Genomic DNA, 27,801 nt, shown 5'->3' on the forward strand with positions numbered 1-27,801 from the left:
GAAACACACAAAAAAAGAATGAAAACATGAATCAATGCAGGGGTTTATTCACTTATTTATTTGTATCTCATAAATCATTCTCTCTCTATTGAAAATGGGTGAAAGCAGATTAAAAATGAAACTTCTATACACATCTTCTCCAGTAAAGGGGCATTCTGTACAGTGTAGTTTGTGTTTACAGTGTGTATCTACACGCGATATGTTACAAGTTTGGATGCATTTCAGATCGCCTAAACTGCAGCAACTTCCCCGCTGCATTAAGTTGATATACAGCATCATTACTCAACTCTGTTTCCGATATTCACGTGATACTTCGGCGAGTTCCTGGCTGCAATGAAGGCGATCTGAAACGTCCATCTACTTCTGATAAGAACAAAGGCATCACAGATTTCCATCAATGGCGCGGCGGCTCTGTGTAAGTAATTATAATATTTAAGTACTTCATTTACTGTCTCTTTTTTACAATGAATATTCACATACAGTTGATTTTCTTTGATTAGAGGTTTCTGTTCAAAAGGAAGCACAGTTACGCAGTTTTAACGTCTCTTAAAAGTCGGCTCCTTTTCCTACAGAGCAGTGCATCTCTTCATGTTGTTGTCCCTCGTTTCAGCGCTTCATCTCAGAGAGCTGAACAAGTTATATACACCACCGATCGTTTTACTAAATCACGAGCTCCTCAGAGGAATCAAAGTCTAAATCAGCTTGCTGCTGTTTGCAGTGGTCTTTAAATAAAACAAAAAAACAAACCCCACACACCAAAGATGAGGAGAATGGCCTGCCACTGGCTGAGTTATTTTCTTTTTTTCCTGCATTTAGACCACTGACTGAAAAAGTAAGCACCAGAGTTGTCATTTACAAACAATGGAGTTTCAACATAACAGCGAGGCAGTTAAAGAAACAAAAAGGACCAGGGGAAATTGGAGGTGTAAAGATAAAAACACACAACAAAGCAGTGAGTCATCAGGCTGATGCTGCATTAGGGCCTAAGATGCTGAGGAGTTGCCACAAAAGATAATTTTTAATTTAAGGACATCAGTCTAAACACGGAGGTAAATAAATGAGATTGTATCATGTGGTTAAGACCCGAATGCTTGGGTCAGGTCGTCATTTTGTGTAGATGAAATGTAGTTGCCTTCTTGGGGTGCAACTGTTTTTTGAACCTCACTGTGGCACGACATGGACAAATCTGATTTATATATTTATTTGTTGTGCATTATGTTGGTTAGGTGTGATGCCTGTCACTCAAGAACAATGACAATACCTGCCGTCCTCTGAAACATGACGGCTTTATAGCACACGCCAGTTTGAGATAATTCAATCAAAGAGGCAGAAGAAAGCCAGCTAAGCACCCGCGTTCTTTTTAAGTGAATCTGTGCTTGTATGAAGCTGGCAAGAAAAATGGCATCAGTGTGATATAAGGGGGGTGAGGGGGTGGGGTGACGTGAGAATGTCAATGCAGGATGTAAACAGACAACAGCAACAACAGTCTGAGAGGAAATCATAGTCGAGCCCTCATTACAGAGGTGACTGCACCTACGATGGTCTGTAGGGGGCACATGTGTGTTTTACACCAAGACAAAAGACAGGCCTTGAACACTCTCCCTGTACAGCGAGTGCGTCTGGTTCTGTTAGGATCTGACAATTTGCTGACATGACTGACTCAGTTTGTAATTGATTTAAAACACTGACAGCCAGCTGTGCCACCCCTCAGCATCCTAGTAGCTGCACTTATGGTGTTCATTTGAAAATCCCAGGTGACTTGCTTCTTGGGTTATTTCATTCATAAGATTTTCAGAAAACTTGACCTCTGATGTTGACTTTGAGGTAGAAGTCACTGAGATTCGAAGTCAAATTAATACCATTAAGTATCAATTTGAAATCTTAGGCCTCTGGCTCTGACTTCCCCTCTGACTCTATATTTGTACTGTTATATTCTGACTTTAATTATTACATTTTAATCAGATGGATTACCTATTTTAATTGCTATTAACACTAAGACCTGAGTGACTTCATGTCTATGTGTCAGATTCTTTTATGATGAATGAAACATGACACATTAAAGAACCTCGAACGTGAGGTCAAAGTCACCAAGATTTGAACTTGTCCGAGGTTTATAGTAGATACACGTAGGGTATAAATTTGAAAATCCTAGGTCACCTCACTCTCACGTTCACAAAGTTGGGTGTGACTTTTCCCACCTGGTGGGGTGACAACAATACCTCATAAAGGTCACTGAGATTTGAACTCATCTGAGGATTGTAGATGATCCTAGTTTTCAGAAAACCTGACCTCTCGAGTTTGAATTTCAGTGACCTTGACTTATCAGCCTTTTACAGCCGAGGGCTAAAAATATTCAGTTACAAAAACAAATCTGGCTGGAGAGGAATGACAATGGGAGGGGCTGAGGGTGGAAATGTGGAGATTTTGGACCAACACAGAGGACCTGTGCAAGCGTCTTGCGGAAAAACATTGTTCTATTCCCCTCGTAGAGTCCCAGAGACTCTAAGAACCGGTGGCCCAATATCTTTAAAGACACTTTATTCTCCTTTAGTTTGTCACCTGTCTGTAGCTCATTATTTAGGTTAGAGTAACCAGCTTTGCTCTTGTAGCTTCACAGTGTGCAAGCAGACTGCAGCATAGGCAATCTGCAACATCTCATGTGGGATCTCTAGCTTGAAACTTTAATCCATGAAGTTCCCACCATCATCACACTCACATGTGTGTTTAAAATGTAAAAAAAAAAACACCACTCTTTTGTTTCCCCAAACATGTTCTGTCTCTGGGCTGGTGCCCAGAATTTCATTGAGAGAAAAAAGAAAACACTAGAACAAAACAAAACACTGGGTGTTTCTGTGCTTCCAATCAGTCCAATTGTAGTGCTACATTTTTTTTTAATGGTAGCAATGAGCTTATTTAGAAACGGAGCGATCCATGCTAAAAACTATGTGTGCGGTGGAGGGTGGGCATAGCAGTCTTCTCATCTTTAGAGGCAGCATGCAAGTGCACCAAAATTGCAAAATTACTATGGGTCCGACATGAGCAAGAATTTCAGGCACCAGACCCCGATACTTCTACTCTAGCCCTTTAAAAGCCCTATAGAACTAGAGCTTTAAAAGGAGACTGCACTTTATAAAATCCTCTCAAAAACAATTTAAATGTCTTTTTAAAAGCCAGTCAGCAGTGGTGGAGGAAGTGTAAAAAACCCAAAAAACCCAAAACTATCAGTGATTTCTGTTTTTGAACAAAGAGCAAAATGCTGTAATGCTTGCATATTTCATGAAGGTGTATTATATAGATATATATTTAGATATATAGGGACTGGGGGGAAAGGGCTGCAGCAACAATTATGCAGCAAATTAGGATTTGGTTTGAAATGACAAAATAGCTTATATACAGTGGTGGTTATCTTGTGCAATTCTTTTAAGTTTGTTTTTCTTGGCTGAATAAACAGCGATGGGAGAGGAAGGGAAAGAGAAGAGGACTCCTCCCTCTATTCTTGGCCAAATCCTTCTGTTTCCTCGATGGCAAAGAGCAGCTTCTCTTTCAGCTGTTCGTAACTCTTGTAAGGAGGCAAGTCCAGACGATTGAAACTGAAAAGACAAAAACGGAGACAAACAAACAAAGACATTGCATTTTTAAACTGTGTTTATCAGATCTAAAATAGGTTGGAAAAAATCACCCAAGAGTATAAAAGTCAGTCGATCCTGAGTGAAAGAGAGAGCGGGTTGTTCTAAAGACCTCACTGAGTTCCAGTTTGGTCCTCTAGCGTTATGTCACCATTGCAACAAGCAAGCATCTAAGAGACACAACAACTCGGACCACATGCAGTCACAGAGCAGGGTCGCCAAGTCACTGCTGACTCATTAACTGAGCTCCAAACCTCCTCTAGCTTTAACATCAGCACAAAAACATAGTTATGATTATACTTCTAATACAGCTGCTCTCACAGCATCATCATTTGACACATTTAAAGCACCAACTGGTTAACATAATGGGAGACAGGTAAAATGTCTTTTCATTCTAGAAAACTGAATGAGACTCTCTCAGGCCTCTTCTATCCAATTCAAGATGTAAAACCTTTTCACCGGCCTGTCGCTGGAGAGGATACTTAGGCAGGCTACCCACAGATACTTGGGGATTTGTTTAATTTGTAAATAATTCTGCTGTTATTTTGAATATTCCTAACAAGCCTTCTTGTTTTCTGCTACTAGCTGGTTTGCTGGCCAGGTTGCTACTAAAGTATACTGATGTAAAATTCTGTGCACAACATTACAAGACATAGTGGTCAAGTAGAGAGGTCAAAGGTCAAGCACTCACCACGTGTGGCTGCGAGGAAGCCACGTGTCTTTCCCCACCTTCTCAATGCAGAACTTCTGCGGTCCGTTACTTCCTGCAGCGCAAAGGAAAAAGTGGCTTAAGAAAAACAATAAAAGCATTAAGGAAATATAAATAGTATGTTTAGTAAGCATGCTCGTCTCTCACTGACCCATGAGCTCAGCAAAGCCGCCCAGAGGAAGCCTGCAGGTTCCAGTGACAAACTGCATGAGCCGTAGTCGCACCTCATTGTCGACCTCTTTCACCAGCTGCAGGGAAAGAAATGACGCCACACACATTCATCACTGACTTTCTACGACTAACTCGTCAAGGACCTTCATCCACGTAGGTTATAAGGGGAATTTACGGCAATATGAGACACATTAAGAAAAAACCAAACGCTATTTCAGTTCAATTATTTTATCAAATCCTGAACTAAGAGCTTGTTTTACTGCTACTTGGAGGGAAAGAAAACACAAACTGAGCAAAAAGAACAAACTGTGAGGCTGTGCATTTCTGTACCTGCCAGAACCAGATGATCTGTTTGCTGTTCCTGGTGTAGTGACGATACACAGTGTTTCTCTGCCAGTCCTGCAAGTCTACTTCCTGCATGCCACACAGCATCACCTGGTTTAAACGCATACACACAAAAGGTTATTCTCACAAACACAGAGTATGTAAACCAACATCATTCCACTGTAGTTGGGTATGCTTTGATTTCCAGGATTAATTCAAACAAAAATAATTCTGTGGCATGTAGTAAGTTGCTTATTAAATTAGTGTTACATTTAAACAGACAACAGAAGTCATTAAAATAGATGAAAAATGGTGCTCACCTCAAGCTCCTTTTCATCAAAGTACTGGAGCCACTGGAGTGGAACCACCTCATTGAAGCCGTCGAGAAAAGCTTTGGTTTGACCTTCCACCCCACGAGAGAACCTCCACTCTGCCATTAGGCTGCAAGCCAAACAGTACAAATCTTCTTTAATATGTACTTTAAATGATATTCAGAGGTGAGTTTTTTTGATAAAACAAAGACTGTGAACCTGATGTACTCCTCCTTGTTCTCTTCAGTGACTTGGATGTTGGCACCATTGGGTTTGAGGTCATGAGAGGTGATCTTCCCCAAGATCTCCATGTCCACGGAGAAGAACATCTCCAGACCGCATTCCTCGATGTTGTTGTCCCTGAGGAAAGACGAGACTCAGATGTTGCCAAAGTACAACCAATTTTTAACACATCTGTTTATTAATGCGTGGTTTAATATCACGGAGACACACAGGGAACTCCGTTTGTTTCAAACGCTCTGGAATTTTATCTCTGAGATATTCTTAAGTTGACCTTTTTGTACGTGGATAGCCTTTGCTCTTTCCATACTTCTGTGGTAAAAGGGTTTTCTGACTTCTAATGCAGGAGGTTAAGTTGAGTTAAGAATGAGTAAAAAGCAAATAAAGCAGGGGGCAAAGCCACTATAAATAACTATTATTATCTATTACTACTGCTAGCTAGTTTATTGTGATGGTGCTGTTTTTATTATGTTGCTTTTTTTTTGTTTGCTTTCTCTTCTGTTTTTTTTCTCCATACAGGTGATCCAGGTGTTTTGTTTGTTTTTCTTTCTTTCTTGCCCCTTTCTCACCGTCTCTTCTCCCCTCTGGTTTTCTTTCTCTCCCTCCCTTTCTTTCATTTTTTCTCCCTGTCCTATCCCCCAGTCATGTCTGTCCTGTTTGTAGCAACCGAAAATAAAATAAATTCATAATTATAATAAAGGTCAATCAAATGGACCAATATGGCAAGGCCACGATGATCCACTTGGTAAAATAAATCCGCTTGGCATCTTTCTTGGCCATAAGACAACAATTCTGATGGCTAAAGATCCAAACGGGACACAAATAAATAAATAAATAAATAACTCCATTACGAGATGTTGTCTGGCTTTCTTCACTGTCAGCCATTCCCAGCTTTTACTTTATTGTTAATTCAATCAAAACATGGTCTGCATTTTAGTTTCTTCAAAGCTGCCAACTTTTCCACGTAACTCTTTCATTCTTTTAAACAGCTGCGTTAGGTCACTGCTTTGTAATGCTGCACACCGCATGAACCAGCTGCAAAGCACACTGATTAATCAAACTGCATTTGTACTTGAAGAAGATGTCCGTGAGGAGACACACTTTAAGACATACAGGTGAAACCGTACGAAAAAAACTTTCAAAACTAAGTTCAGCAGTTCTTGCTAATATACGATTAGCGGAACAGGTCGTTTCCTGTATGAAAACAACACCCTGACAAAATGACCACGTTATTAAAAAGCCTAGAAATTCCAGCTAAACATTAACTAGGAGCAGTGATTAAATGGAAACCATCACAGGTGGTCAAGACACTTCCAAATTTTACAAAGCTGTCATAAAAGCTATTTTGAGGATTCAACATAAAACACAACATGTTTGTGAGCAGTGGGAAAGGGACAAATGTTTTCCTTGAGATTTCTCACTTCTTTAAGTATTTGATTTTATGGGGTGTTTTTATCCAAATAAGTGGACAAAAACCAGAGTGTTGTATGTTATGCACTATAAAACCTACCACAACATATAGTGGACTGCATAAATGAACAGACTTGACTCCAGGTGTTATTTACAGTGTGTTCATTATACTCGGGACCAAAAACAAAACAATTATGCAGTTTTCCCTTTTACTTCCAGTCTTGACTCAGTAATAGTTTGAGAAATTAATGATGATGATAATAATAATAATAATAATAATAATAATGGATTGGATTTATATAGTGCTTTTCAAGGCACCCAAAGCGCTTTACAATGCCACTATTCATTCACTCTCGCATTCACACACTGGTGGAGGCAGCTACAGACCAGGGAGACACTCCCTGTCCTGTACCAGGACAGGGAGTGTCTCCCTGGTCTCCCTGTCCTGTACCAGGACAAATTATACAGATATATTTGATAAGCCTTATTTGTACACAGCGTTCCAAGAGCAACACTTTGATATGACCTCCATTATACCAGCCTAAATAAACTGCACAATTTGTTCTATCAACAAATTTGCTTGAAAAGCACCCAGTAACAAAAGTTCCTTAATAACGGTCAAGAGACCTTGAAAGTTATTCTAAGCAAAGTCAAGCAAAGAGAAACTTTCTAAATAATCAAATTAAGAGTATACTCTGTGGCTCTTTAACCAAAAGCTTAACTCAGTAATAAGTGCAGTGAAATTAATTTTCTAGTCATGCCCTATTCTCAAATGAATACAATATGGTAGGGCTCTAACACATGACAGATCAATTACCTGATCCATATGAGTGAGTTGTAGAACTCTGGGTCAATGGACTCAAGGTCTTTGAGTATTAGCTTCTTGTTCAGCATGCGTTTGTAGAAAGGCAGAGAGAAGCCTGTGTCAATGAACTTGCCATGGAAAAGTGCCTGTGGGTAATCAAGAGGAGATAAGGTTCTTTAACCGCTGGTCAATCAGAAAGCATCAAGATAAAGAGTTTGCAGACAGTCTCACAGTGTAATTGCATATTAACAAAATAAGTAAATATCGGGAAGTGTAAAACAACACTGAACACTTTCTCTCTTGAGCTCTTATGACTTTGAAATAACTTTTTCCAAAATATGACTTGTCTTAAAAAGAAGAAAAAAGACTGGATGTGAGACACTGGTTGACAAATCATGTGTAATCTACTGTAACACAACCATCTGTGTTGTCATGATGGTTTTAATGTGTGCGAGAATCAAGTGAATGTACCATTGCAATAAAGCGGCCTATGAAGCAGAAGTAGGAGAGGTGGTCGGGGTTGATGGCTGAGGCTGGGTTGATCTGCAGACAATAGTTGCTTTTTCCAGCGTATTCAAACAGACAGTACATGGGGTTCAGCACTTCATGGGACAACAAGAAGAACCACTCTCTGAAGAGAAGAGGGAGATGGAGGGCCATGAGCTGCACATTTTCATTTACTCTTTATACACAAATATTCTTTGGAATTCTTTAAAGTTAAAATTATATTTAAGTGTCTTTATTACCGGGCCAGGCCACCGTAATCCAGACCCTCCTCGCCTCTGAAGATGACGTACAATCGCCTCCTCAAGTCGTAAGGCTTCAGGGCCATAATCTAAGAGACAGTTAGCACACAACATCAGCAAGTGATGAGTGCACAGTTGTGAATACAGATTGTACAAAAATAAATAAAGAACGCTTGATGGTTAAAGTATAACACAAAGTCTGTTAAACTTCAGGGATATCATTGTGCCCAGCTAGGAAGCAGCAGTCACTGTGAATCCATTTTAGCTGCTTTGTGCAAATCAAAGTGACAACAGGTGCACTTGAAAGACAACCCCCAAAACAGACCCCCAGTCAGTCAGAGGAATAAGGGGAGAGTAATGGTTCACGGGGCACTGCCTGCAAACCCATTTAGTGTTTGGGGGTTGTCTTAATTCCACTACACCCATTGTCACTTTGCACCAAAGCAGATTTTCTAATATTTTCTTGTAAAACAACGGGGGGCCTAGCAAAAAAAAGTTTGGGAACCACTGCACTAAGGTACTACCTTATGCTGTAAACATCATCTTAGACACACAGATGACAGAAGGAAAAGGACGCACTTACTTGCTGAAAGGAGTCTTCAAACAGTGTCTGCCTGGAGACGGTGATCTTCACATGGCTTGGGAGAGCATTAGACTGAGTGGAGACAAGAACAAAAATGTATTAGAGTGGGATTAGGAAATTGGAAGATCAAGTTAATCTCTCACTGTCTTTAATTCGTTAAGTGAGAGGAAACACAAACCTGGCACAAGTAACGGAAATGGGCAAGCTTCCATCGAAAGCTGCGCTCGTATGCAATCTGAGGGCCTTTGGTGCTGAGAAGAAAAGAAGATTTAGAGGTAAAAACGTGGAGTCTGACAGGTGCAATAGAAAAGCTTTCACCAGCAGATGTACAGTGGCTTGCAAAAGTATTCGGCCCCCTTGAACTTTTCCACATTTTGTCACATTACAGCCACAAAAAGGAATCAATTTTATTGGAATTCCACGTGAAAGACCAACACAAAGTGGTGTACACGTGAGAAGTGGAACGAAAATCATACAAGATTCCAAACATTTTTTACAAATAAATAACTGTAAAGTGGGGTGTGCGTAATTATTCAGCCCCCTGAGTCAATACTTTGTAGAACCACCTTTTGCTGCAATTACAGCTGCCAGTCTTCTAGGGCAGCGGTCCCCAACCCCCGGGCCTTGGACCAAAGGGGGGTGAATAATTACGCACACCCCACTTTTCAGTTATTTATTTGTAAAACATGTTTGGAATCATGTATGATTTTCGTTCCACTTCTCACGTGTACACCACTTTGTGTTGGTCTTTCCCGTGGAATTCCAATAAAATTGATTCATGTTTGTGGCTGTAATGTCACAAAATGTGGAAAAGTTCAAGGGGGCAGAATACTTTTGCAAGCCACTGTAAATAGTTGCATCCATTTATGTTTTTCAGTGTTTGCCCTGCATGTGCTCTAGGCATACATTTGGAGTTTCAAAAGAAATTACAAGGTTTCCTCAAAGGCCCACTGTGAAATAAAACCATAAAACTGAACACCAGTGGGAAGTGCTTCTTTTGAATCAACATCCTTTTTTCTTCTTAGCTTAATGCTATATGTACAGCATATCAGCTAAATTAAATCTCAAAATAACTCCAGCTGGCCTCATTAAACATGGCCCCTTAAACTTTACATAAGCACCTAAAGGTGCAGGTCTTCAGACACCTGGTGCGTAAATTGATTTGAAAGGTGTTCTTACACAGAAGACTTTCCAGTGCGGGGGTCGCTGAAAGTTGTGGTTCGGGTGTTGTGATCCACGAAGTAGCGAACCCCTTCCCTTGTGTACCGGATCTCCCAACCTTCAGGCAGAGGATCCTCATTCTGTAGCCTGCAGGCACACAGACGCAAAGTGTTATGTAGGTATGTAGCTGCTGAACACAGACATTACCTACAAGGACAAAGTCCAAATTGAAAATATCTGGCAGCACTTTACTTTACTACTAAAGAGTAATAGAAAACAAGTTAGCATAAACCAAAACAATAAAATGTTATAAAATGTTAATATTCCTTTTACAGTGAATTTCGGCAAACCCTAAACCATCAAATGAACAGCAGAAAGTTTTGTGTTTAACCCTTTTCAGCTATTTACTTTACTGCACTGAATCAAATTATAATGGCAAATTGAATTGAATTCCTTTGGGTTTCCTTGTTTTTTGCTTAACTTTATTGGCTGAAGAACATACGGGTTCTGCAAAACCTGTAAGGGTTATAGTACATTAAGATTAGATGAAGACACACAGGGTGTTGTAGCTTTAAAAATAAATTTAGCAGGTTTCATGACAGAAAAATAAGGAAATGAGAGGGTTCCAGGTACTGACAGTAAAGTAGGTCAAGATTGCAATAGTTTGATCTGTCCCATCTGACCGTACACTCCTGCATGCTATTCAAGAAAAATGGTGAAGTTACTGTGTGGCTACTAGTAAAGTTAACACAAAGTAGCACCGCACAGTGAAGTTAATGGTTTACATCCAAAAGGCCACACTGGCAGAGTTTGTCTGTAGTGTTTTTCTGCCACTCACCCTTGGGTTCGAGGGTCTTCCCACTGTGTTGTCTTTGTGTTATGGTTGACAAAGTACACTCGATCATTGGAGTCAACACGCCTCTCTGAAATGTATTCAAATAAACACAAGAAATCTGTAGCGTAGCAACAGACATAAGAGACACTTGGCCCTACATATCAGTACACAGAAAAAGCTGTTAATTAATGAATCCTTTTAATCATTAAGCAGAGCAGAATACTGACATTTAACTTTAAAACATATTGGGGATATGTGGGGATTAGGGCTGCAACAAACGATTATTTTGATAGTCGACTAGTCACCGATTATTTTTGCGATTAGTCGACTAATCAGATTATTATTATTTTATTGGACGTAAAACGTACAGCTTATTGCACCAGCAGCATCTGCTCTTATATAACTATCATTAGCTTACAGCTTTAAGTGTTTAAGGTGTTTATGTGCTAACTAAAAATAAAGACAAGATAATAGTTTATTAAATTTTAATGAAATTTGCAGATTGTTTCTGTGAAGTTTAATAAACTCCTTGCTATCTAAAATATAACAGGACACCGGAGTATATTCTCCAGCATCTCACACTTCTGATAATCAGTTGTCTGCTTGACGTTTATTCAGCTGTGTAGAAACTATAACTTTAATCTCAGCCAAACCGATTTACTCAGGAACAAATAAAATACTAAAAAAAAGCCAAACAATAACATTTTTAAGTTATCTAAGTGACTCATATATCATGTTTAACCTGAGTAGCGAAAGACGGCGGTGGGTTTGAAAACTATTTGCCAGGAGTCCGGTGTTCTCACGGCTCTAGTGAGCCTTGCCTCCAGCTAGCTATCGAGCTAGTGGGTAACAGACGTCTCCGAAAACGTCGGCGCACTTTTGAAAATATGTGGTGTCTTGATAAACTGAGCAGATATTTGAGGTTTACACAGTTACATTCTCGCCTGAAAATATGTTCAACGTTTATTTTGTGACCCAAAAAGAATAATAAGAGTAATATTAAAACTAACTAGCTGCCGCCATTGTTGACAACTGTTCTGGGCCGCGCTATGAATTATGGGACACAGCTTCTTCTTCGGGGTTTAATGGCAGCTGGCATCCTTGTACATGCAGTGCTGCCATTTTCTGTTTCAGTCCGTTATTACACGCTTAAATCCTACTACTTATTCCTGCTACTTTTGTGATCTTACAAAGCTTCAAACGACGTGTCGACTATTAAATTAGTCGTCAACGATTTTGATAGTCGACGTAATCGTGACTAGTCGACTAATCGTGGCAGCCCTAGTGGGGATACATATTCAGAATATGCATATACTATACGTATAACAGAATCTGGCATAGAAATAGGTCATATGTACAGCACTTTGCAAAAGTTTTGGTAAAACTAAATGCGTTTTCCCCCTTTCTTTTCTTTATTGTTGTTATATTATTTTAACAGGTTCAAAATAAAGCCACACAATACAATCCAGCACAAAACACCAAAGGGGAGGAGACCGATTGGTCCAAACGTATTTTGCAATATAACAAAGACCCAAAACATACATCCATTTTTCCTGACCAACTATCCAGCAACAAAACAAACAAGGGCCTGTGAGCAATGGTGTGACCTCTAAAGGACTCTAGCAAGAAGAGAAGGAACAATCTACCTTCCAGGTGTGTTGTTCCCTCTCTGCACGTGTAGAAACCTAGCACGTCTGCTTACCTTATTAAGAACTGCTGATGTACTCCTAGCTCCCCTTTTTAAGTATAGAACACAAAGTACTGACACCAGAAAAAGCAAGCACAGCTTTTAGAGAAAAATGAATGTCAACTCACCCCAACCAGGAGGCAGTGGGCCAAGAGGATCATTTTCAGCAGACATCATGGATGCCTGCAAACAAGGCATACACAGATAGACACTCATTGGGGAAACACCAGGAAGGTGCAAATCTAGTCACAAAAGCCCCAAAAGCAAAATAAATAAAAAATATATTGTTCAAAAACTATTTGTCGAATAGCACTTGATGTGAAGTGGTCTTTGTAGCTGCCTACTGGTAGACGCTTAACAGCTACTTGCCTTTTTATTTATGCTGTAAACTAATCATGAAGATGTGAAGACGACATCACTGACAAAAGACCGCCTCTCATATATTAAGTTCTGGTTCTCACCTTTGGGCTAAATGAGCTGGGTGCCAACAGTATATTGAGTAAGTGGGTTTCCAAAACAAAAGTCCCGAGACAACGAGACGAGATTAAGGGTGGAAAGAAAAATGACCATCAACAGCTGGTCCTTTGAATGTCTGAGCTCATCATGATGATAAGACTGATGACGACCTGTTTACTGAGGCAGCTAAGGGAGATTGTAAAATTGTTGGTGAAAATGACTGAAACCACAGCTGAGTTAATCTCTAAACTCTGTATTTTTACAAATGAAATTTGATGAGATTCATTCTAGTGGATGAAAATCATTTTGGAAAAAACGAAAGTTGGCTTAAACTTGGTAACATATTTCTACATTCATGCTAGAGCTAATCTAAAGTGGTCAGAGACACTGATGTCTGCCATTTTCTGTAGTGTTGGATAAGTAACAAGCTGATAAACCCTGAAAGCTGTGTGTATCCACTTGGTCTGCTGAGTCAGTAATGCACAGATTACATAGAGTGAAAGATCAAAGGACGGCAGATAGCAGCATTTTCAGTCAGCAAAATGTGGTTTTTGCTCTGTAAATGAGTTTATTTACAGGGCACGTGTTATAAAAACAAGTGAAAAGAGTGCAAATTTTTCAGTCATTAGGGCTTCAGGGCTTCTTTTTGATGAGGACCTTGACTTGTAAAAGAAAAAGGGATATGGCTTGGTCTACATACTAGTAATAATGCAATCAAAATAACACTATTTTAGATTGTATTAGAGCCTCTCTTTTAAATGGGCAGCATGTAAGTTACTTATTTATATGTATAAATATGAAAACACAAGTAATTAGGCAGAAGAGTGAGTGTGGTGATGTGTCTTACAGAGTAGAGGTATCTCTGGTTAAACTGGTGCATAGCTCCCTGCAGCTGGCTGCGCTGGCTCTGCCACTGCTCGAAATTGCGCACCGATTCCATAGTGGGACGCTGCCATGTGGTGGTGCGGGTGTTGTGGTCCACATAATAGATCCTACCCCGGTCATCCACTCGACGTTCCCAACTGGTAGAATGAATGAGATGGGATGGTAAAAATAGAGAAATACACATGAAAGTACATTTCAATGCCAGAAACTGACATGTAGGTGATTAAACAAAAAGACTGAAATAACTACTTACACCTGCAAACAACAAAAGTAAATATAGAAAGAAGGTGCTGTATTCTGGACTATAGGAGAACATGGAGTATTTACATTCAATTCACAGCTAGTTGCTAGCCCGTACAGACTTGCACTATAATATTTTGGTGGATCCCAGAATGCAAAGCATACGTGTCTAAGGGAATTTTGTTAGCCCAGACTTGCAACGTGCATCTGGTAGTTGGTTTGGATCAAGGTTGGATCACGTTCACAACGTAAATGCACTGCTCTGGAGTTCATTTGGAACTGTTGTTTCCGTCTGCCCCTGAGTGCTTATTGTGTTCATGTTTGATTTAAACAGACTAAACACAAGTGTGACAACAACATAAGACAAAGGTGAGACCCTCACCCTGGTGGTAGCGGCTGTGGTCTTTCCCAGGTAGTCGTCCTGGTGTTGTGGTCTACATAGTACGTTCTCCCGTGTGGGTCTTTTCTCTGCTCCCACCTAAAAGATGCAAAATTAAACAACAAACAAAGGATGAAAAATTCTGGTCAACGTCACTCTACTGTTGTCATATTTGTGTGTGCACTGGTGTTTAGGTAATTTGAAAAAAGAAATAAATCAAAATAAATACAGTAATACTGATCAGTAAATGAGCAGCAGGGGTTGTTTTTGTGTTTTTTTTACCCTGGTGGAAGAGGATCTGAGGCTCCAGTATTGGGGACCTGCTGCCTGGGCTTGGCCCCATCTGTAGTTACTGTTGCACTGCTACTATTACTACCACCTCCACTTCCTGAAGCATTTGTTTCAGCAGGCGCCGGGGAGGATGACGACGAGGTCGTGGTGACCCCCTGGTTTGGAGAGGTGAATGTGGAGGAAGAAGAGGAGGCAGCAACGGCAGTGGCAGAATTAGCAGCAACAGAAGAGGTTGACGATGATGTGGAAGCAGGCGGGGGTTGAGATGTGCTATTTGGTGCTGTGTCAGAGTCTGGCAGGGCAGCATCCTGAATGCAGTCCTCGTGGTCACTTCCAGAGGGCAGCACATCACTTCTTGTAGCAGATGACTGCCCTTCAGCAGCATCACAGGACTCCCCATTGACTGCAGGCAAGTCACAATAAGACCGGAGTGCCGTTTACTTGTACAACTCAATCCATTGATGTCAGTAATGCCTCAAGGGCAATAAATAAATAAATAAATCAGTCTTTTAAGCTGTTGTCTGCAACAACTGACTTTTAGTGTAACAGTCTAGGAGTCTGCATATGTCCACAGAACATGGATAAAGTGATAGAAACCGGCTTATCAGCAAGGATCTCTGTGAAGGTAAATACATCTATTACGTTGGAATTTATGAGCACAAAATGAATGATAAGATTATTAATTGAACCCAAATTTTTAGAAGGTGAAAACTGTCTACTTGAGCTACTTTTCATGCACCAAAGGTAGCCTATGGAACTCTTACCAGGTACCAGTTTGGTATTCTGATAACCCCACACTGCTAGTTTCCATTTGCTCTAACTGTGTGTGTGTTCTTTATATGCAATGCCATTAAAAAATTTATATTCTGTCATGAACCTCAGGTCAATGTGGCCTGTCCTCCGCGTTTAAGTGCACTCTGCTTTCACTTCGCTTTTCTTTCCAAGGAGATTGGATAGAGGTGCTGAGAGCAGCAGAGATTAAAGGCTTCCCTTAATGTAATTACTCCTCTTCTCTACTCTTCACTAGGTTCACATCGACCATGGAGAGCATAAACCTGAGGTGGTTTGAGACCATCCAAGGCACTATAACATATGAATATTACCAGGGTGCTCTAATAATATTCAGTCTTATCCAAATCTAAGTTATTTTTTGTCTAAAATAAAAAAAAAAAACCTAAAAAAAAACCCTAACAAAACAAAAAACAACGAAAAATGAGTTTTGTAATGTGTAATGTGCAAACTCACCTATCCTACTCTCATTATCACTGTCTGAGGGTTGGTGGACAGGGGTGGAGTTGGTTGTGGAGTCTCCGTTGACGACATGACCAAGAGCAGGGCTGCAGGAGCTTGAAGGCACCTGACCATCCGCACCGCTGGAGGCTGAACAGGAACCTGACCTTGGGCCCAAGTCTGTACCATTCACTGTGCTTTAGGATAAAATACAGGAGATTTCATTTTTTTTATTTTTTTTATTCAAATCTGAATTGCTCATGAGAATGAGCAACTGTGTGCTACTTCACTGCATCCATGGCCATCAGATCTGAATTATAACACTGAACTGATTGTTTTGTAGAGGAAAACAGGCTATAATAGGATAGTACGGTGATGTAATGAGTACAATTAAAGAGGCTCCTTTGTGAGCTGACAGAAAGAGAAAAACCTGCTGTCAAGGCCAACCTTTGTCTTTGTGAGAGGTGGGTTCTCTCTCTGTGAGGGAAAACCCAAAAGAGATGGCAAATACAGATAACTCACATTAATGAGTTTTTTTACTAGTCAGCATATTTACAAGCCATAAAAGCTCTCCCTAGAATTACAACTCAAAACCTGTTAAGATGCTGTGCACAGGAAGTGATGCCAACAGATTTTCAAACACTGAGTCAAACCCAGGTGGACCTGCTTAAAGCATGATGTGATGCTGAGACAAAAGACAGGGTACCAATTACAAAAACAGAAAAACGTGCACAGTTTGAAGACAAAAATGCATCACAGGCCTACAGCCTTTATTATGTGGTTTGACAGGTCATAAAACCTGCACGTCACGATGGTGTTGTGTTTATTATATTGCTGTTTTTGTTTGCTTGTTTTCCCTTTTCCCCCCCCCTCTCTCAACAGGTGATCCAGATGATATATATAAAAATATGTATTTTTTGCCCCCCCCTTTCTTTGCCCTTCATCACTATTCCTCTTCCCCTCTGTCTTTGTTTCCCTCCCTCTCCCCGGTCATGTCTGTCTCGTCTGTAACAACTGAAAATAAAATAAAATAAATAAATAATAACAATAAAGGTCAATTAAATGGACCAATGCGGTAAGGCAGGGATGGTCCACTTGGTAAAGTACTTCCGTTTGGCTTTTCTCTTTGCCTTCAGACAATAATTCTGATGGCAAAAGAACCAAACGGTACAGGCGGCAAAAAGAAAAAGGAAACGCAACAAATCAAAAAGGAATAAACTGCAGAAGACAGAAATCAAGGCACAGGCATTACAAAGGGAGAAAAAGGCCTCCTGTGTGAAACGATACAGATCACTTAACAGTAACAACAATAATTTAGAGCCAGGTTTTGATGAGCACTGAAGGTTTTAAGTAAGTCTGAATTCACTGCAGGTGTTAACACAAAAACACTAAAATAATAACACAAAAATGTAGGTTGCATAGACACTATAAAAGAGAGCTGTAGCTACTGTGACATCATCCACTGGTTTCTCAATTTCTGTTTTGAAGCCTTCAGAAGGCGTATTCATGATCGCCATCTTGGTTTAACGAAAAAAAACAAAACAAAAACAAAAAACCAGATGTGATGAGCAGGGGCAGGTCTAACTGTGAATCTGCTTGCTTATCAATCACATGTCATTAGGCAATGAAGATGCCCTGGATAATGAATGCATTTTGAAATACTGCATGATCAAGATTTATTATTCAGCATATAAATGGATAAATAAATGACCGAGCCCATTAATATAGCAGGAAATTGTGTACATAGGTCACAACAGCAAGCCATTTTCCATAGCCTTCTGTAGGACTGGAAATGCGTTTGCCATCCCGACTATCTGGTGACCAAGAGACAGAATTAAGCCACAGTACCTTTACTTTTCCACCCAGAAGCTCCGTCCATGTTTTATACTGTCTAGGATGTTAAAGTAGCGGTCGACATGTCATATACGTCTATGCAAGAATCTCAGTTTATCTGCAACTAAAAATTCAATACAGTTTGCGAGACTGCTAACTACCATTGTAAAACCACAATGAAGTTAGTTGGAACCTATTAAAAACCTATTTAGTTATTCAAACACACAAACATTTTATGTTCACAACAATTTAGGGAAAATTTAATGTAGTAGCATTTAAAGTTCAAGCAAGCACTAAGGCACAGTTTCTTGTGGCATCTCAGAGCATCCTCACTTTGTTTATTAATGTTATGTAAAAATGATTTCAAAATGAGTCATTATTTTATGCTTATTTCTGTTTATACATTTCTTAAAAGTTTTAAAGGGGATTTGTTCACAGATTATTGTTTATTGAGCTGGATTCATGTGCATATATTTGCTGCTTTAACTGTCTTGCTTTCAAGATGCGTGTTTAGGGTTTCAATGTTTAGGTAACAATGACATGGGGAAAAATATGTCTACCCGCCACAATTGTCCTTCGGCTGGCCGTGTTTGCAATCTGTCTGTGTACTTGCACATTTCTGGAAATCCCAGGAAGTGGAAAGAGCTTTAAATATCCTACTGTTTGTGTCTTGCAGTCTTCTCAGTAGCTGCAATGCAGAGAGGAGCCAAGCAGCCACAACCCTCTTAACCACCCCCCATCTGCTGTGAAGAGTATTTTTTTGTGGCTCTTCAATAGAAGCCAGTACAGCTCACTGAAGGACACTTTTCCCACTGTGACAGATAAGACTGGCACAAGCAGCTAGCTGAGAACTTAAAACACAAAAGGGACGACGGTCTTAACTGAGAAGTAGCAAGACAGAGAAAGACAAGACACAGACCTCACGGGGCTAGCAAAAAACAGGACATGAGTATAAACAGCAATGAAAAATATGGCTTCGTGTATTCCAGCACAACTTATTGCATTGAAACAAGGCTAACACACTTATCAGCCTGTTAGCATTCTTTTACTTGAGAATAAGCATGCTCCCTGGTTTGAAGCAGTAATTCTTAACAAGCCAGAAAGTATTTACAGCAAAGAGAAGTAGAAAAAAATTTGCTTTGCATGGGGGGAAACTATGCAGGCGAACATAAAATGTCCCAAAAAGGGTTAGTTTGCCTTTTCAGTTTTACCTGTTGGCAGCCCTTGAGGATGAGGAAGATGAATCTCCATTTTCATGGATGGTGTCACCATTCTGTTGGACCTCTGAAGATTTAAGAAAACAATGTTAGCCTAGAGATAACCGGATTATGTATGTGGGGAATTCATTCAACTCAATCTGTATGCACAATCCATTCACATACTTTTAATACAGATGAAAGACCCCTCCGCCCCTCCTCTCCCTTAGAAAAAAATAATAATAATAAATCACCCACCCCTAACATAAACACTGAGCTCACTGGAGCCATTTGGTGCATTGCCGTTGGTAAGTGGTGCCAGTTCCTCCTGGTCGGTGATAGTGAGTCCATCAAGGTACACAGTCAGCTCCCCCATGGGCACTGTCACCCCCTTCTGCTCCGCACTCAGCTTCAGCACTTCCTTCACATTCTCTACTGTGGATTCAAAGCAAGGATAGTATTAGAAACAGCTAATAATAATTACAAATAACGTTTTTTGTTTTTTTTTTAAACTACAATTACATGACACTATGCTTCTGCATCTTTGGAGGATATTATCAGGGTCATGCAACACATAGTACTAGTGAGCCTGATTTAAACAATCCATAATGAAGTGGTTTTCTGTCAGGTTTCTCCTGAATACAAACATTTTTTGAGCTGGGAAAAACCCTGTTTTGATGCTTCCTAACTGTATATTTACTGAACAGTTAGACAAATTACAACCTACACTTTCTACATGGGTACAATTTGCTACTTTCTGTAACAAAAAAAGTTACATTTTCTGTCATGGTCTTCCAAGGCTCGAGTGAGGTCCAGCGTGGCTTTGCCCAGCAGAGCATCTGCTTTCAGGGTGTGGTGGCTCCAAACTTTGAAATCCACCTGTGTGTGTGGAGTTACATTCCTAGAGAATCATAAACAAACACACACAAAATATGTGTAATTCTTGAAATTCCCCCCAAAATCTTTTTAAACAATTCAAATAGATTTATGCTATCACAAAAAGGAAGAGCAGCAGTTAAAACTGTACTTTTAGTTTCTTAAAGTTAAAAAAAACAAAAACAAAACTGGCAGTATTTTAATCTTCTTTATACTCTAGGACGACTCAACTAAGGAATAAAAGGCTCTTATTGTTGAAACGCTCTGCAATACTCACACAGACTTATATTTCAAATACACTGAGATTTAAGAGCAACTCTAGAACTTTTATAAAGCATTTGTGTGTGAATCAGTGAATAAACATATCGGTAAGGCGAGCAAAGGGAACACACTGATTTGATATGACATGTAACTATGATTCAACAGGTCCCCCTCTCAACAGTTATTCCCCACCTCTTTGATTTCCATCTTCAAAATGAACACTATACAGCACAGTAACTGCATTTAGGTCTCTGAATATCAGCCTAAAGAAAAACACTGAAGATTAAAGCCTTTGTGTAGCACCCATAACAGCTTGCAAAACATCCATTGTGTAAACACAAGACCACAAACAAGCAGCGCTCTGTCTTGTCAGCAATAATGACCCCATCAAGCCAATTAGCATTTCCAACGACATGCTTCTGACATATGGCTGAGCCAGTCGGAAGCCAGAGAGCTGCAAACGTCTGCCATGTTCAGGATGCTGGCTCCATTAAATGGTAAATCAAACACCATTTACAGAACTTTTCTAGTCCAGTCTGACCACTGAAAGAACTGCGGGCTTTTAAATGATACAAAGAGTTTTGTATATTATCATACAACTTTCCCTTTTCCCAGCCATCTGAGGGTTCTCCTGCTCTTATGATTGCCTAATAAGATTCAACAACCACTCTTTGATTAAATACTGTATAAGACTGCTGAACCAAACAAAAAACAAAGCACCACAGAAACGTCAACAGCTTTTAATGTCAACACGGCATAATACTGCAGAACAGCTTCTGGAAACGTCATATCTTTTTGCTTGTTTGTTTGTGTGTGTGTGTGTGTGTGTGTCTTGTCTCCACAAACTAGGCTGTTAAATAAATAAAGATGAAAGAAACAGCCACTGACATTAAATAAAATGACATGCTTCAACACACAGCCTGTTGAATGCTGTCAGCCAGTTGTACACAGCACACTTACAAAGTGAGCCTCTCGTCCCATTTAGGATTGGAGGAGCTATGAGATTTTGTAGTGCGCCGCGTCTCCCCCTCAGCTGTCACCTCCACATAAATGGCAGTCCCAAACAGGGAACTCTTCTTCCTCTTGAGTTTGGCACAGGACACTGATGGAGAGAAAATGAAGAGAGAAAGACACCATTTAAACTCAATTACATTATATTTACAGCAGAAAAAGTGACACTAACTCTGACATTTAGGTCATAAAGTGTGATACATGAGTATTCACATAGAAAATGTACACAGAGTGCTTCAACATAAGCTTTTTGTGGGAGTGGCAACACCCTGAGGCGACTGACACTTTTACACATCGTAGCCCACAGTGTTTTACTCACCAATGGCATAGAGTTGTGACGTTCCTCTGTGGTTATGGCTAGTCTCTGCTCTAGATGAGGCCGTGGCCATGTCATACACCACAGTGGAAAACCTTTAAACCCGCAAACATTACACACAAATGACCGAGTCAATTCACAAAAGAAACGTGAGCTCCGATATTTCTCAATAAGAATACAGAGAAAACAAAAAAGCTGCATATTGTGAATGACAGGTTTGTAACTGAGGTCTAACCAGCTAACAGCTCCTCAAAGTTAATCAACATCCTCTGTAAGCAGCCTTCACTTTTATATTCTCTTTCACCAGAGTGAGAAAGCGAGACCATGTTTTTTTTTTTTTTTAAATCCAGCACAGTCAGGGCAATGTTGAGTCAAAAGCAGTCGCAACTATGGCCACACTTGAAACAGGAAATGAATTTTAAAATACTCTAATCTAAAATTCAAACTTGGCCAAGGTTGAATAAGAGAATATTTCTCCTCAAATTATACAAGACAGCATTCTCTTGCTATGCCACAGAAGTACCAGGACAGATTTGGGAGAACTTTTACTTTCTGTGGAGTGTAAAGTGCTTCAAATAAACACAAATGTTGATGGTTTGGAATTATTTATTTTATACATGGAGTTACAGTTTTATTCTTATATTATTCTCTCTCTTCAGATATGAATAGTACCCAATAACTGTAATTCTCCACAGAAATTCCAGAAAAATAAAAAAACAAAAATCATGTATACTCACAACTGGTGTGTGCTGCTAGACCCTCTGGTTCAGCCTACTCCGTGTCCCATGGTTCCACTGAAACAGAAAAGCACAGGTTTTTAGGATAAGATTTAGCTGGTAGAAAGGTCTGACCTCTGACCTGATTATGATAACAAATATATAGTTACGACTTGATATGTATTTATTTCAACCACAATAATCAAACTGTAAGGACACTAAGTGCTGAAGCGCTTCAGGTTAACAGAACTAAAGCTGAGTATCTTGTGTAACTTGGGTGGGCCATCCAAGTACGTTTATGTCTGCTCAAGTATATTTGGCAACTCATTCTGGCTTTATTTCTTTATTGTTACAAGACAATGACTACATCTGCAATCAGTTAACTAGCAGATATGCCCTTGCCCATACTTTGAAAGTTCAGGTCCCCCACACATCCCAGCTCATGTTTTCTTACCAGCCATCTCACTGGTCACATCACTGCAGAGACCACTGTCACTAAGCTGTTTCTCCAGAGTGTCTTATCATGTAAACACAGACTCCAAGACTCCACGTTGGACTGCAGCTGGAGACAGCAGTCTTTGTTCTGCTTGGAGACCCACTGTGAGCTGAACCCTTCAGCTCACTGAGGTTGCAGAGCACCCCAAGAAATATTAAGACTGGTTGGTTGGAGTCTAGTAGGATGTGAGACTCACTGGAGAGTAGGGGTGGGCGATATAAACGATATACGACAGAAATGATATAAATTTGGCCAACGATAGAGATTTTGACTATATCGCTCTATCGCATGTTGATGATGTCATCAAGCTGCGCCTGTTCTGGTCGAAAGCATCGCAGCGGCTAAAACCATTATCATCTGCAAATTATGCCGGGCGACAGTCATAGCAAAGAGATGAAGCACTTTTGAAATATGGGGAAAGCGAAAAACTGAGCTTCCTCCACTTCCGTAACATTGATTCATTAATGTTGAATTCTCTCGCAGCTTTTCTATTCCCATGTTGTTGCAGTATATTAATAACTAACCTCGTATTGTGGATGAATAATCTCAGTTGTTCTCCTGACTGACGTTTGGCCCGTGTATAGCATCCTGCTATGCGATTGCATTTGTCCCTGACCACCAGAATCCCTCACGTTAACTTTTATCGAGTGGAAAAAAGTTGGCGTTCATCCTCCAGCTTCACTGTGCTAATGTTATGCTAACATAGCTGTGTCGCTAGCAATCACGTAGCACAACATTATATACCAGGTAGTCCAACTTCAGTAACCCTGCAAACGCCACTGCTGTTTAGTTTTCTGTCTTTATTTATGTTGGAAGTGGTAGCAGAGCTGTACGTTTTAATTAGTTTCAAAAATCTCTCAGTCAGAACATGGTATGAAATGTTTAGGTGGAAACTAGCGAGCTAACTTCCTGTTAACTTCTATCTCCGTTAAATTTAATAAATTTTGTTTTCATGGATGCCTGGATGTTAAACTTAATTGTTACACCCGATAAAGCAGCAACGTTGATGATTTAATTAAAGATGAAAGAATTTAGACCGTTTTTAACTCTTAGTGTTCGTTTGACTTTGGGACCTGAAATGGACGGAGTTTTGGACCCAGATTACTCTGCGAAGCAGTCAAGCAGTGCAGCTTACCAATGTTGTACTAAAACATTTTTTAACAGATTTCTGCACGCCAAAATCGGTTCGAGGTCAGTAAGCACAACCAGAATTCATACATAAGGCACACTCTCGATTTTTGAGAAAATTAAAGGATTTTAAGTGTGCCTTATAGTGTGGAAAATACGTTATACAGAAGAAAAGAATATATCATGATATATATCGATACCACACATGCTTCAAATTATATTGCGATATGAATTTTAGGCCATATCGCCCAGCCCTACTGGAGAGGCATTTGATTATACTGCTCTGTTATTTATTTGTTTTAAAATAGTTGACACTTAAAACATTTTCCAAGTAGCACCTTATAAATTTTTAGTGTGCCACAAACACAATTCAAATCTGTGGCAACCGCGAACAATTTACTTCAGTTACTGCAACATTTCCAAAGGCCTGAAAAGCCTCCCATCCATAGTTATAATGCTCGTGTGGGGCTTAGTGAAGAGTCAACTGATGTTAAGACTTCTGGACACTAAACCACTGTCAGCACATTAGTCAGACACAACTTCTTGCAAAAGACAGCATCCATTAAGTAACACAGAGCAAATCCACAACCTATTACAGCCCCAGTCAGCTGGGAAAAATATACTAAATAAGTATCTGAGGAAATTCAACCATTCTTCCAAGTCATCAACTAGTCATCAGCTTTTCATATCATGTGTGGTTTACAATGACTACTTTAAAAGTCATGCAAGCCAATTCTATTCCCTTAATGCACATATATATATATATATATATATATATATATATATATAGCTCTCTCTGAGTACTCCGAGCGCTCTGTACAACATGCCACATTCACCCATTCACACAAACATGTGCTTGTCTGCTTTCTAACTACCATTCACACACATCCAATGGATGCATCGGAGAGCAACTTGGGGTTAATATCTTGCCCAAGGACATTTGGCATGCAGGGGAGGAGCCAGGGATCGAACCACCAACCTTCTGATCAGTAGATGACCTGCCCTACCTCCTGAGATACAGCCACCCCAAGTCAGGGGTTATGTCAGGTATTGATTAAAGTGGGACCTGTGAGGGTTAGTACTAAACAGCATCTCTGAGCAAGAAGTATGGAAACAGAGTGGTATTTATACAGCGGTGTTTGACTCCTAATCACCAGGGTTGAAAGAGGATCATAACTCAATAGCTGATTTAATATTGCAATTAAATTTGTTTTCTGAAATACAACTTTTTTAACAGCTCAGAGATATTGACAATCTGAAAATTGTTAATTGCCCAATTAATACACACCCAAGGACTTTGGCTTATTGGCTTTAAAGATACCTATTTTGAACCTGTTCAATACCTGCTTGGAGGGGTTTAACAGCAAGTCTAGGGGACAATTAATACTTTATTTGTAGGATCTGGATTCTTGGGTAACACCAGATGAATTCACAGTTATTAAAAAACACCTAGAAAACAATAGAAAACACAGGACCTTTAATCTTAGGTTCAATTCAGTTTTCTTTGTTTTGCTCGAGGACTGCTTATCTGTTTTAATATGCTGGCTGCCAGCAGGGTTAGCACAAGGTTAGATTTGCCTACAAAATAAGAGTAACGTGCTTACTGCTGGACATGCATTTTGTATTTTGTGAAGATTGTCTGATCATGTTCCTGCTTAATCCAAAGGTTTCAAACGAGAGGCTGGCTAACAAAAAAATCAGCTTGACAGCAGACAACTTCCCTTGTTTCTCTAAGTGTACACCTTTGTGTGTAAAAAGCCGAGACAAATCCTTTCTCACACCACCTGTCAAACAAGCTTTGCTGTCTGTTCTAATGCACTGTCCGTCTTCCTGTGACCTAATGACGCACATAACAGTTTATACATAGACACACATGCCCGCTGTACTACAGCTGTCTATAGAACACATCCGGGCAGACCATGAGCAGGAATGAAGCATAGATTCATATAAAGTATATTTAAATGTTCCAAAGTCCTGACGCTGAATACCTATTGTTTTTAACCTGACACCGACTGACATGGTTATTTTTTAATTTATTACTTACTTGGGTTATTTTTATGTTTGTTCTGTTTATTTTTAACTAATGTGGCAGGAATTTCCTAACTTTAAGACAAATACAGTAAATCTTATCTTTATCCAAAATAATGAGACTGTGATTATTCTTACACTACCCCATACCGTAAAAGCTCTTTAAAGTTTTTTTTAGTCCACCTCTCTTTAATTTGGCCAGACTTTAAAAAAAGATTCTCACATGGGCAAAACACACAAGCTTTACACAATGGTAGCAGGCTACAACTCCTAATTTCACCCACAGCTGCTTTCCTGCTTTCCAAAAGTTCAGTGTCTTTGCAAGTGAGTGAGAGCACAAAAACAAGCATATTTTAGAGCCAGCAGGCAAATAAGACACTTTTCTCTAAGTAATTTCCTTCCAATGTGGCACTAGCATACACAGCATGTGATAACCCAAATACTAAACCACTGTTCTAGACAGAGAGACAGCAAGACACTCACTAAGAATCCTGAAATACAATAGCAGATACTGTATAAACATAAACCTGCATCAGCCACTCAAACAAACACAGCCATGAAAGACCATTTTTCTTTTGAGACCAAGCCTGTCCAGAAAAGGGAAATGTAAGGCAACTGGGCCTAATCAGTACTGACAGGGATTCTCATCAGGTGTTAGCGGAGCCCACATAAATATGGTCTCTCTTACTCTGTTGTCTCTGCTCAGAATTTCGTCTTTAAAGCTAGAGACCCTGAAAGTGTTACATATTATGCTCACTATTCATAGGATAACTCATTTTGGAGCAACACTGAAATAAACAGCTGTGGCTCAAGGGTCAGGCTCACATTCACCTGTGTTAAGCACTGTCTACGACCCGAGAAACACCCAGACTAGAAATGTCAACACGTTTAAAAGTTAAAGAGTAACATATCGTTTCCTTTCATTAGAAAAACTTTAGTAATCAGTCACATGGATCAATGGGTAATAAAGCAGAAGATTGATTCCACTTCGGCACAATTCGCAGGCCATACGTTAGCCATGCTTAATTTACATATTAAATACTGATCATAACACACAAACTCCGGTACAGTTACCGAACAGCGGCTAACTTTGGGGTAATCTACTGACTGCTAGCATTAGCTTACAAAGTGTAACTTAATAGGCAGCTACTGGCCTTCGGACACTTAACATCCTAAATCTATTTGCAACACACATACGTACAATATGTGCAGATACTCCCGGTGACAACCTTTAAATGTGTAGTAGTACTAGTCTGTAACTAAAGCCACACAGCTAGCTATCAATAAGGTAGCCAGCTAGCTACAGATAAAAAAGCAAAACAAATTTAGTCTTGTGAAAGTAGCTTAACGCTAGGTGACTATCCTTTCTACTGTGTGTATAATATCCATCTGACAAACCAAAGGGTGATAATGGGCACATAACCAAAAACGTAGCGTGTTTGCTTAATCTACATCTGCATATTGTTATAACGTTACAGCAGACGCTAGCTAGGTGAGCCAAGTTAGCTGCTCGCTAGCCGGCTATCTGACTAACTTACTTAGCATCTTGGCTAATTGTCCGCCATCACAAAGCTAGCCAGTTCGGCTGCATATAAAATACAGGCTTATCAAGAAATATTATTTAAACACTCGGAGAAAGTCTTTCTAAATGCTTTAAGTGACATTAGCAGGGGTGTTTTACCTTGCTCGCTGTTCCTCTACTTTCCTACACTCTGTGTCTTGGCTGTGTGCTAACGCAACGGTTGTCAGTAAAATCCTTAGCCGAGCAGGCCCCTCAGTCTGCTACGGCTCTCTTGCCATCTCTGTACAGAAGCCTATGACTAGCAAAACACACGGGCGACAGGCGCGCCA

General features: G+C 39.9%; 1 protein-coding gene across 2 annotated transcripts; it reads right to left on the reverse strand.

Annotated features, from left to right (window-relative positions):
* Nucleotides 1-43: 43 nt before the first annotated feature.
* On the reverse strand, nucleotides 44-27,801 carry wwp1 (WW domain containing E3 ubiquitin protein ligase 1). 2 transcript variants are annotated; one of them, XM_006806377.2, is made up of 25 exons: nucleotides 27,632-27,801; nucleotides 22,320-22,376; nucleotides 21,586-21,677; nucleotides 21,216-21,357; nucleotides 19,895-20,019; nucleotides 19,401-19,553; nucleotides 19,134-19,206; nucleotides 16,105-16,286; nucleotides 14,851-15,262; nucleotides 14,572-14,667; nucleotides 13,912-14,086; nucleotides 12,737-12,791; nucleotides 10,925-11,009; nucleotides 10,105-10,233; nucleotides 9,104-9,176; nucleotides 8,926-8,997; nucleotides 8,343-8,431; nucleotides 8,068-8,227; nucleotides 7,609-7,742; nucleotides 5,361-5,501; nucleotides 5,151-5,271; nucleotides 4,837-4,941; nucleotides 4,487-4,583; nucleotides 4,318-4,390; nucleotides 44-3,590 (listed from the first exon to the last, which is right to left on the reverse strand). In XM_006806377.2, exons 3-25 carry the CDS (start codon nucleotides 21,653-21,655, stop codon nucleotides 3,491-3,493), a joined length of 2,862 nt encoding a protein of 953 aa, XP_006806440.1. In that variant the 5' UTR covers nucleotides 21,656-21,677; nucleotides 22,320-22,376; nucleotides 27,632-27,801; the 3' UTR covers nucleotides 44-3,490. The 2 variants fall into 2 exon arrangements, with proteins under 2 accessions (XP_006806440.1, XP_006806439.1); XM_006806376.2 differs by having other exon boundaries at nucleotides 19,377-19,553.

This window comes from Neolamprologus brichardi, chromosome 9 (assembly GCF_056152115.1).
Source record: "Neolamprologus brichardi isolate AB-2024 chromosome 9, ASM5615211v1, whole genome shotgun sequence".
Lineage (NCBI taxonomy): Eukaryota > Metazoa > Chordata > Actinopteri > Cichliformes > Cichlidae > Neolamprologus > Neolamprologus brichardi.

What these genes read in the sequence shown, in the direction of transcription:
- wwp1 (XM_006806376.2), bottom strand. Translation starts at nt 21,655, where the DNA reads ATGGCCACGGCCTCATCTAGAGCAGAGACTAGCCATAACCACAGAGGA. An exon ending in TGATAATGAGAGTAGGATAG is followed by an intron (nt 15,263 to 16,104) that starts GTGAGTTTGCAC and finishes ACTTGCCTGCAG; the next exon opens with TCAATGGGGAGTCCTGTGAT. An exon ending in TTGAAGACTCCTTTCAGCAA is followed by an intron (nt 8,432 to 8,925) that starts GTAAGTGCGTCC and finishes ACTGTCTCTTAG; the next exon opens with ATTATGGCCCTGAAGCCTTA.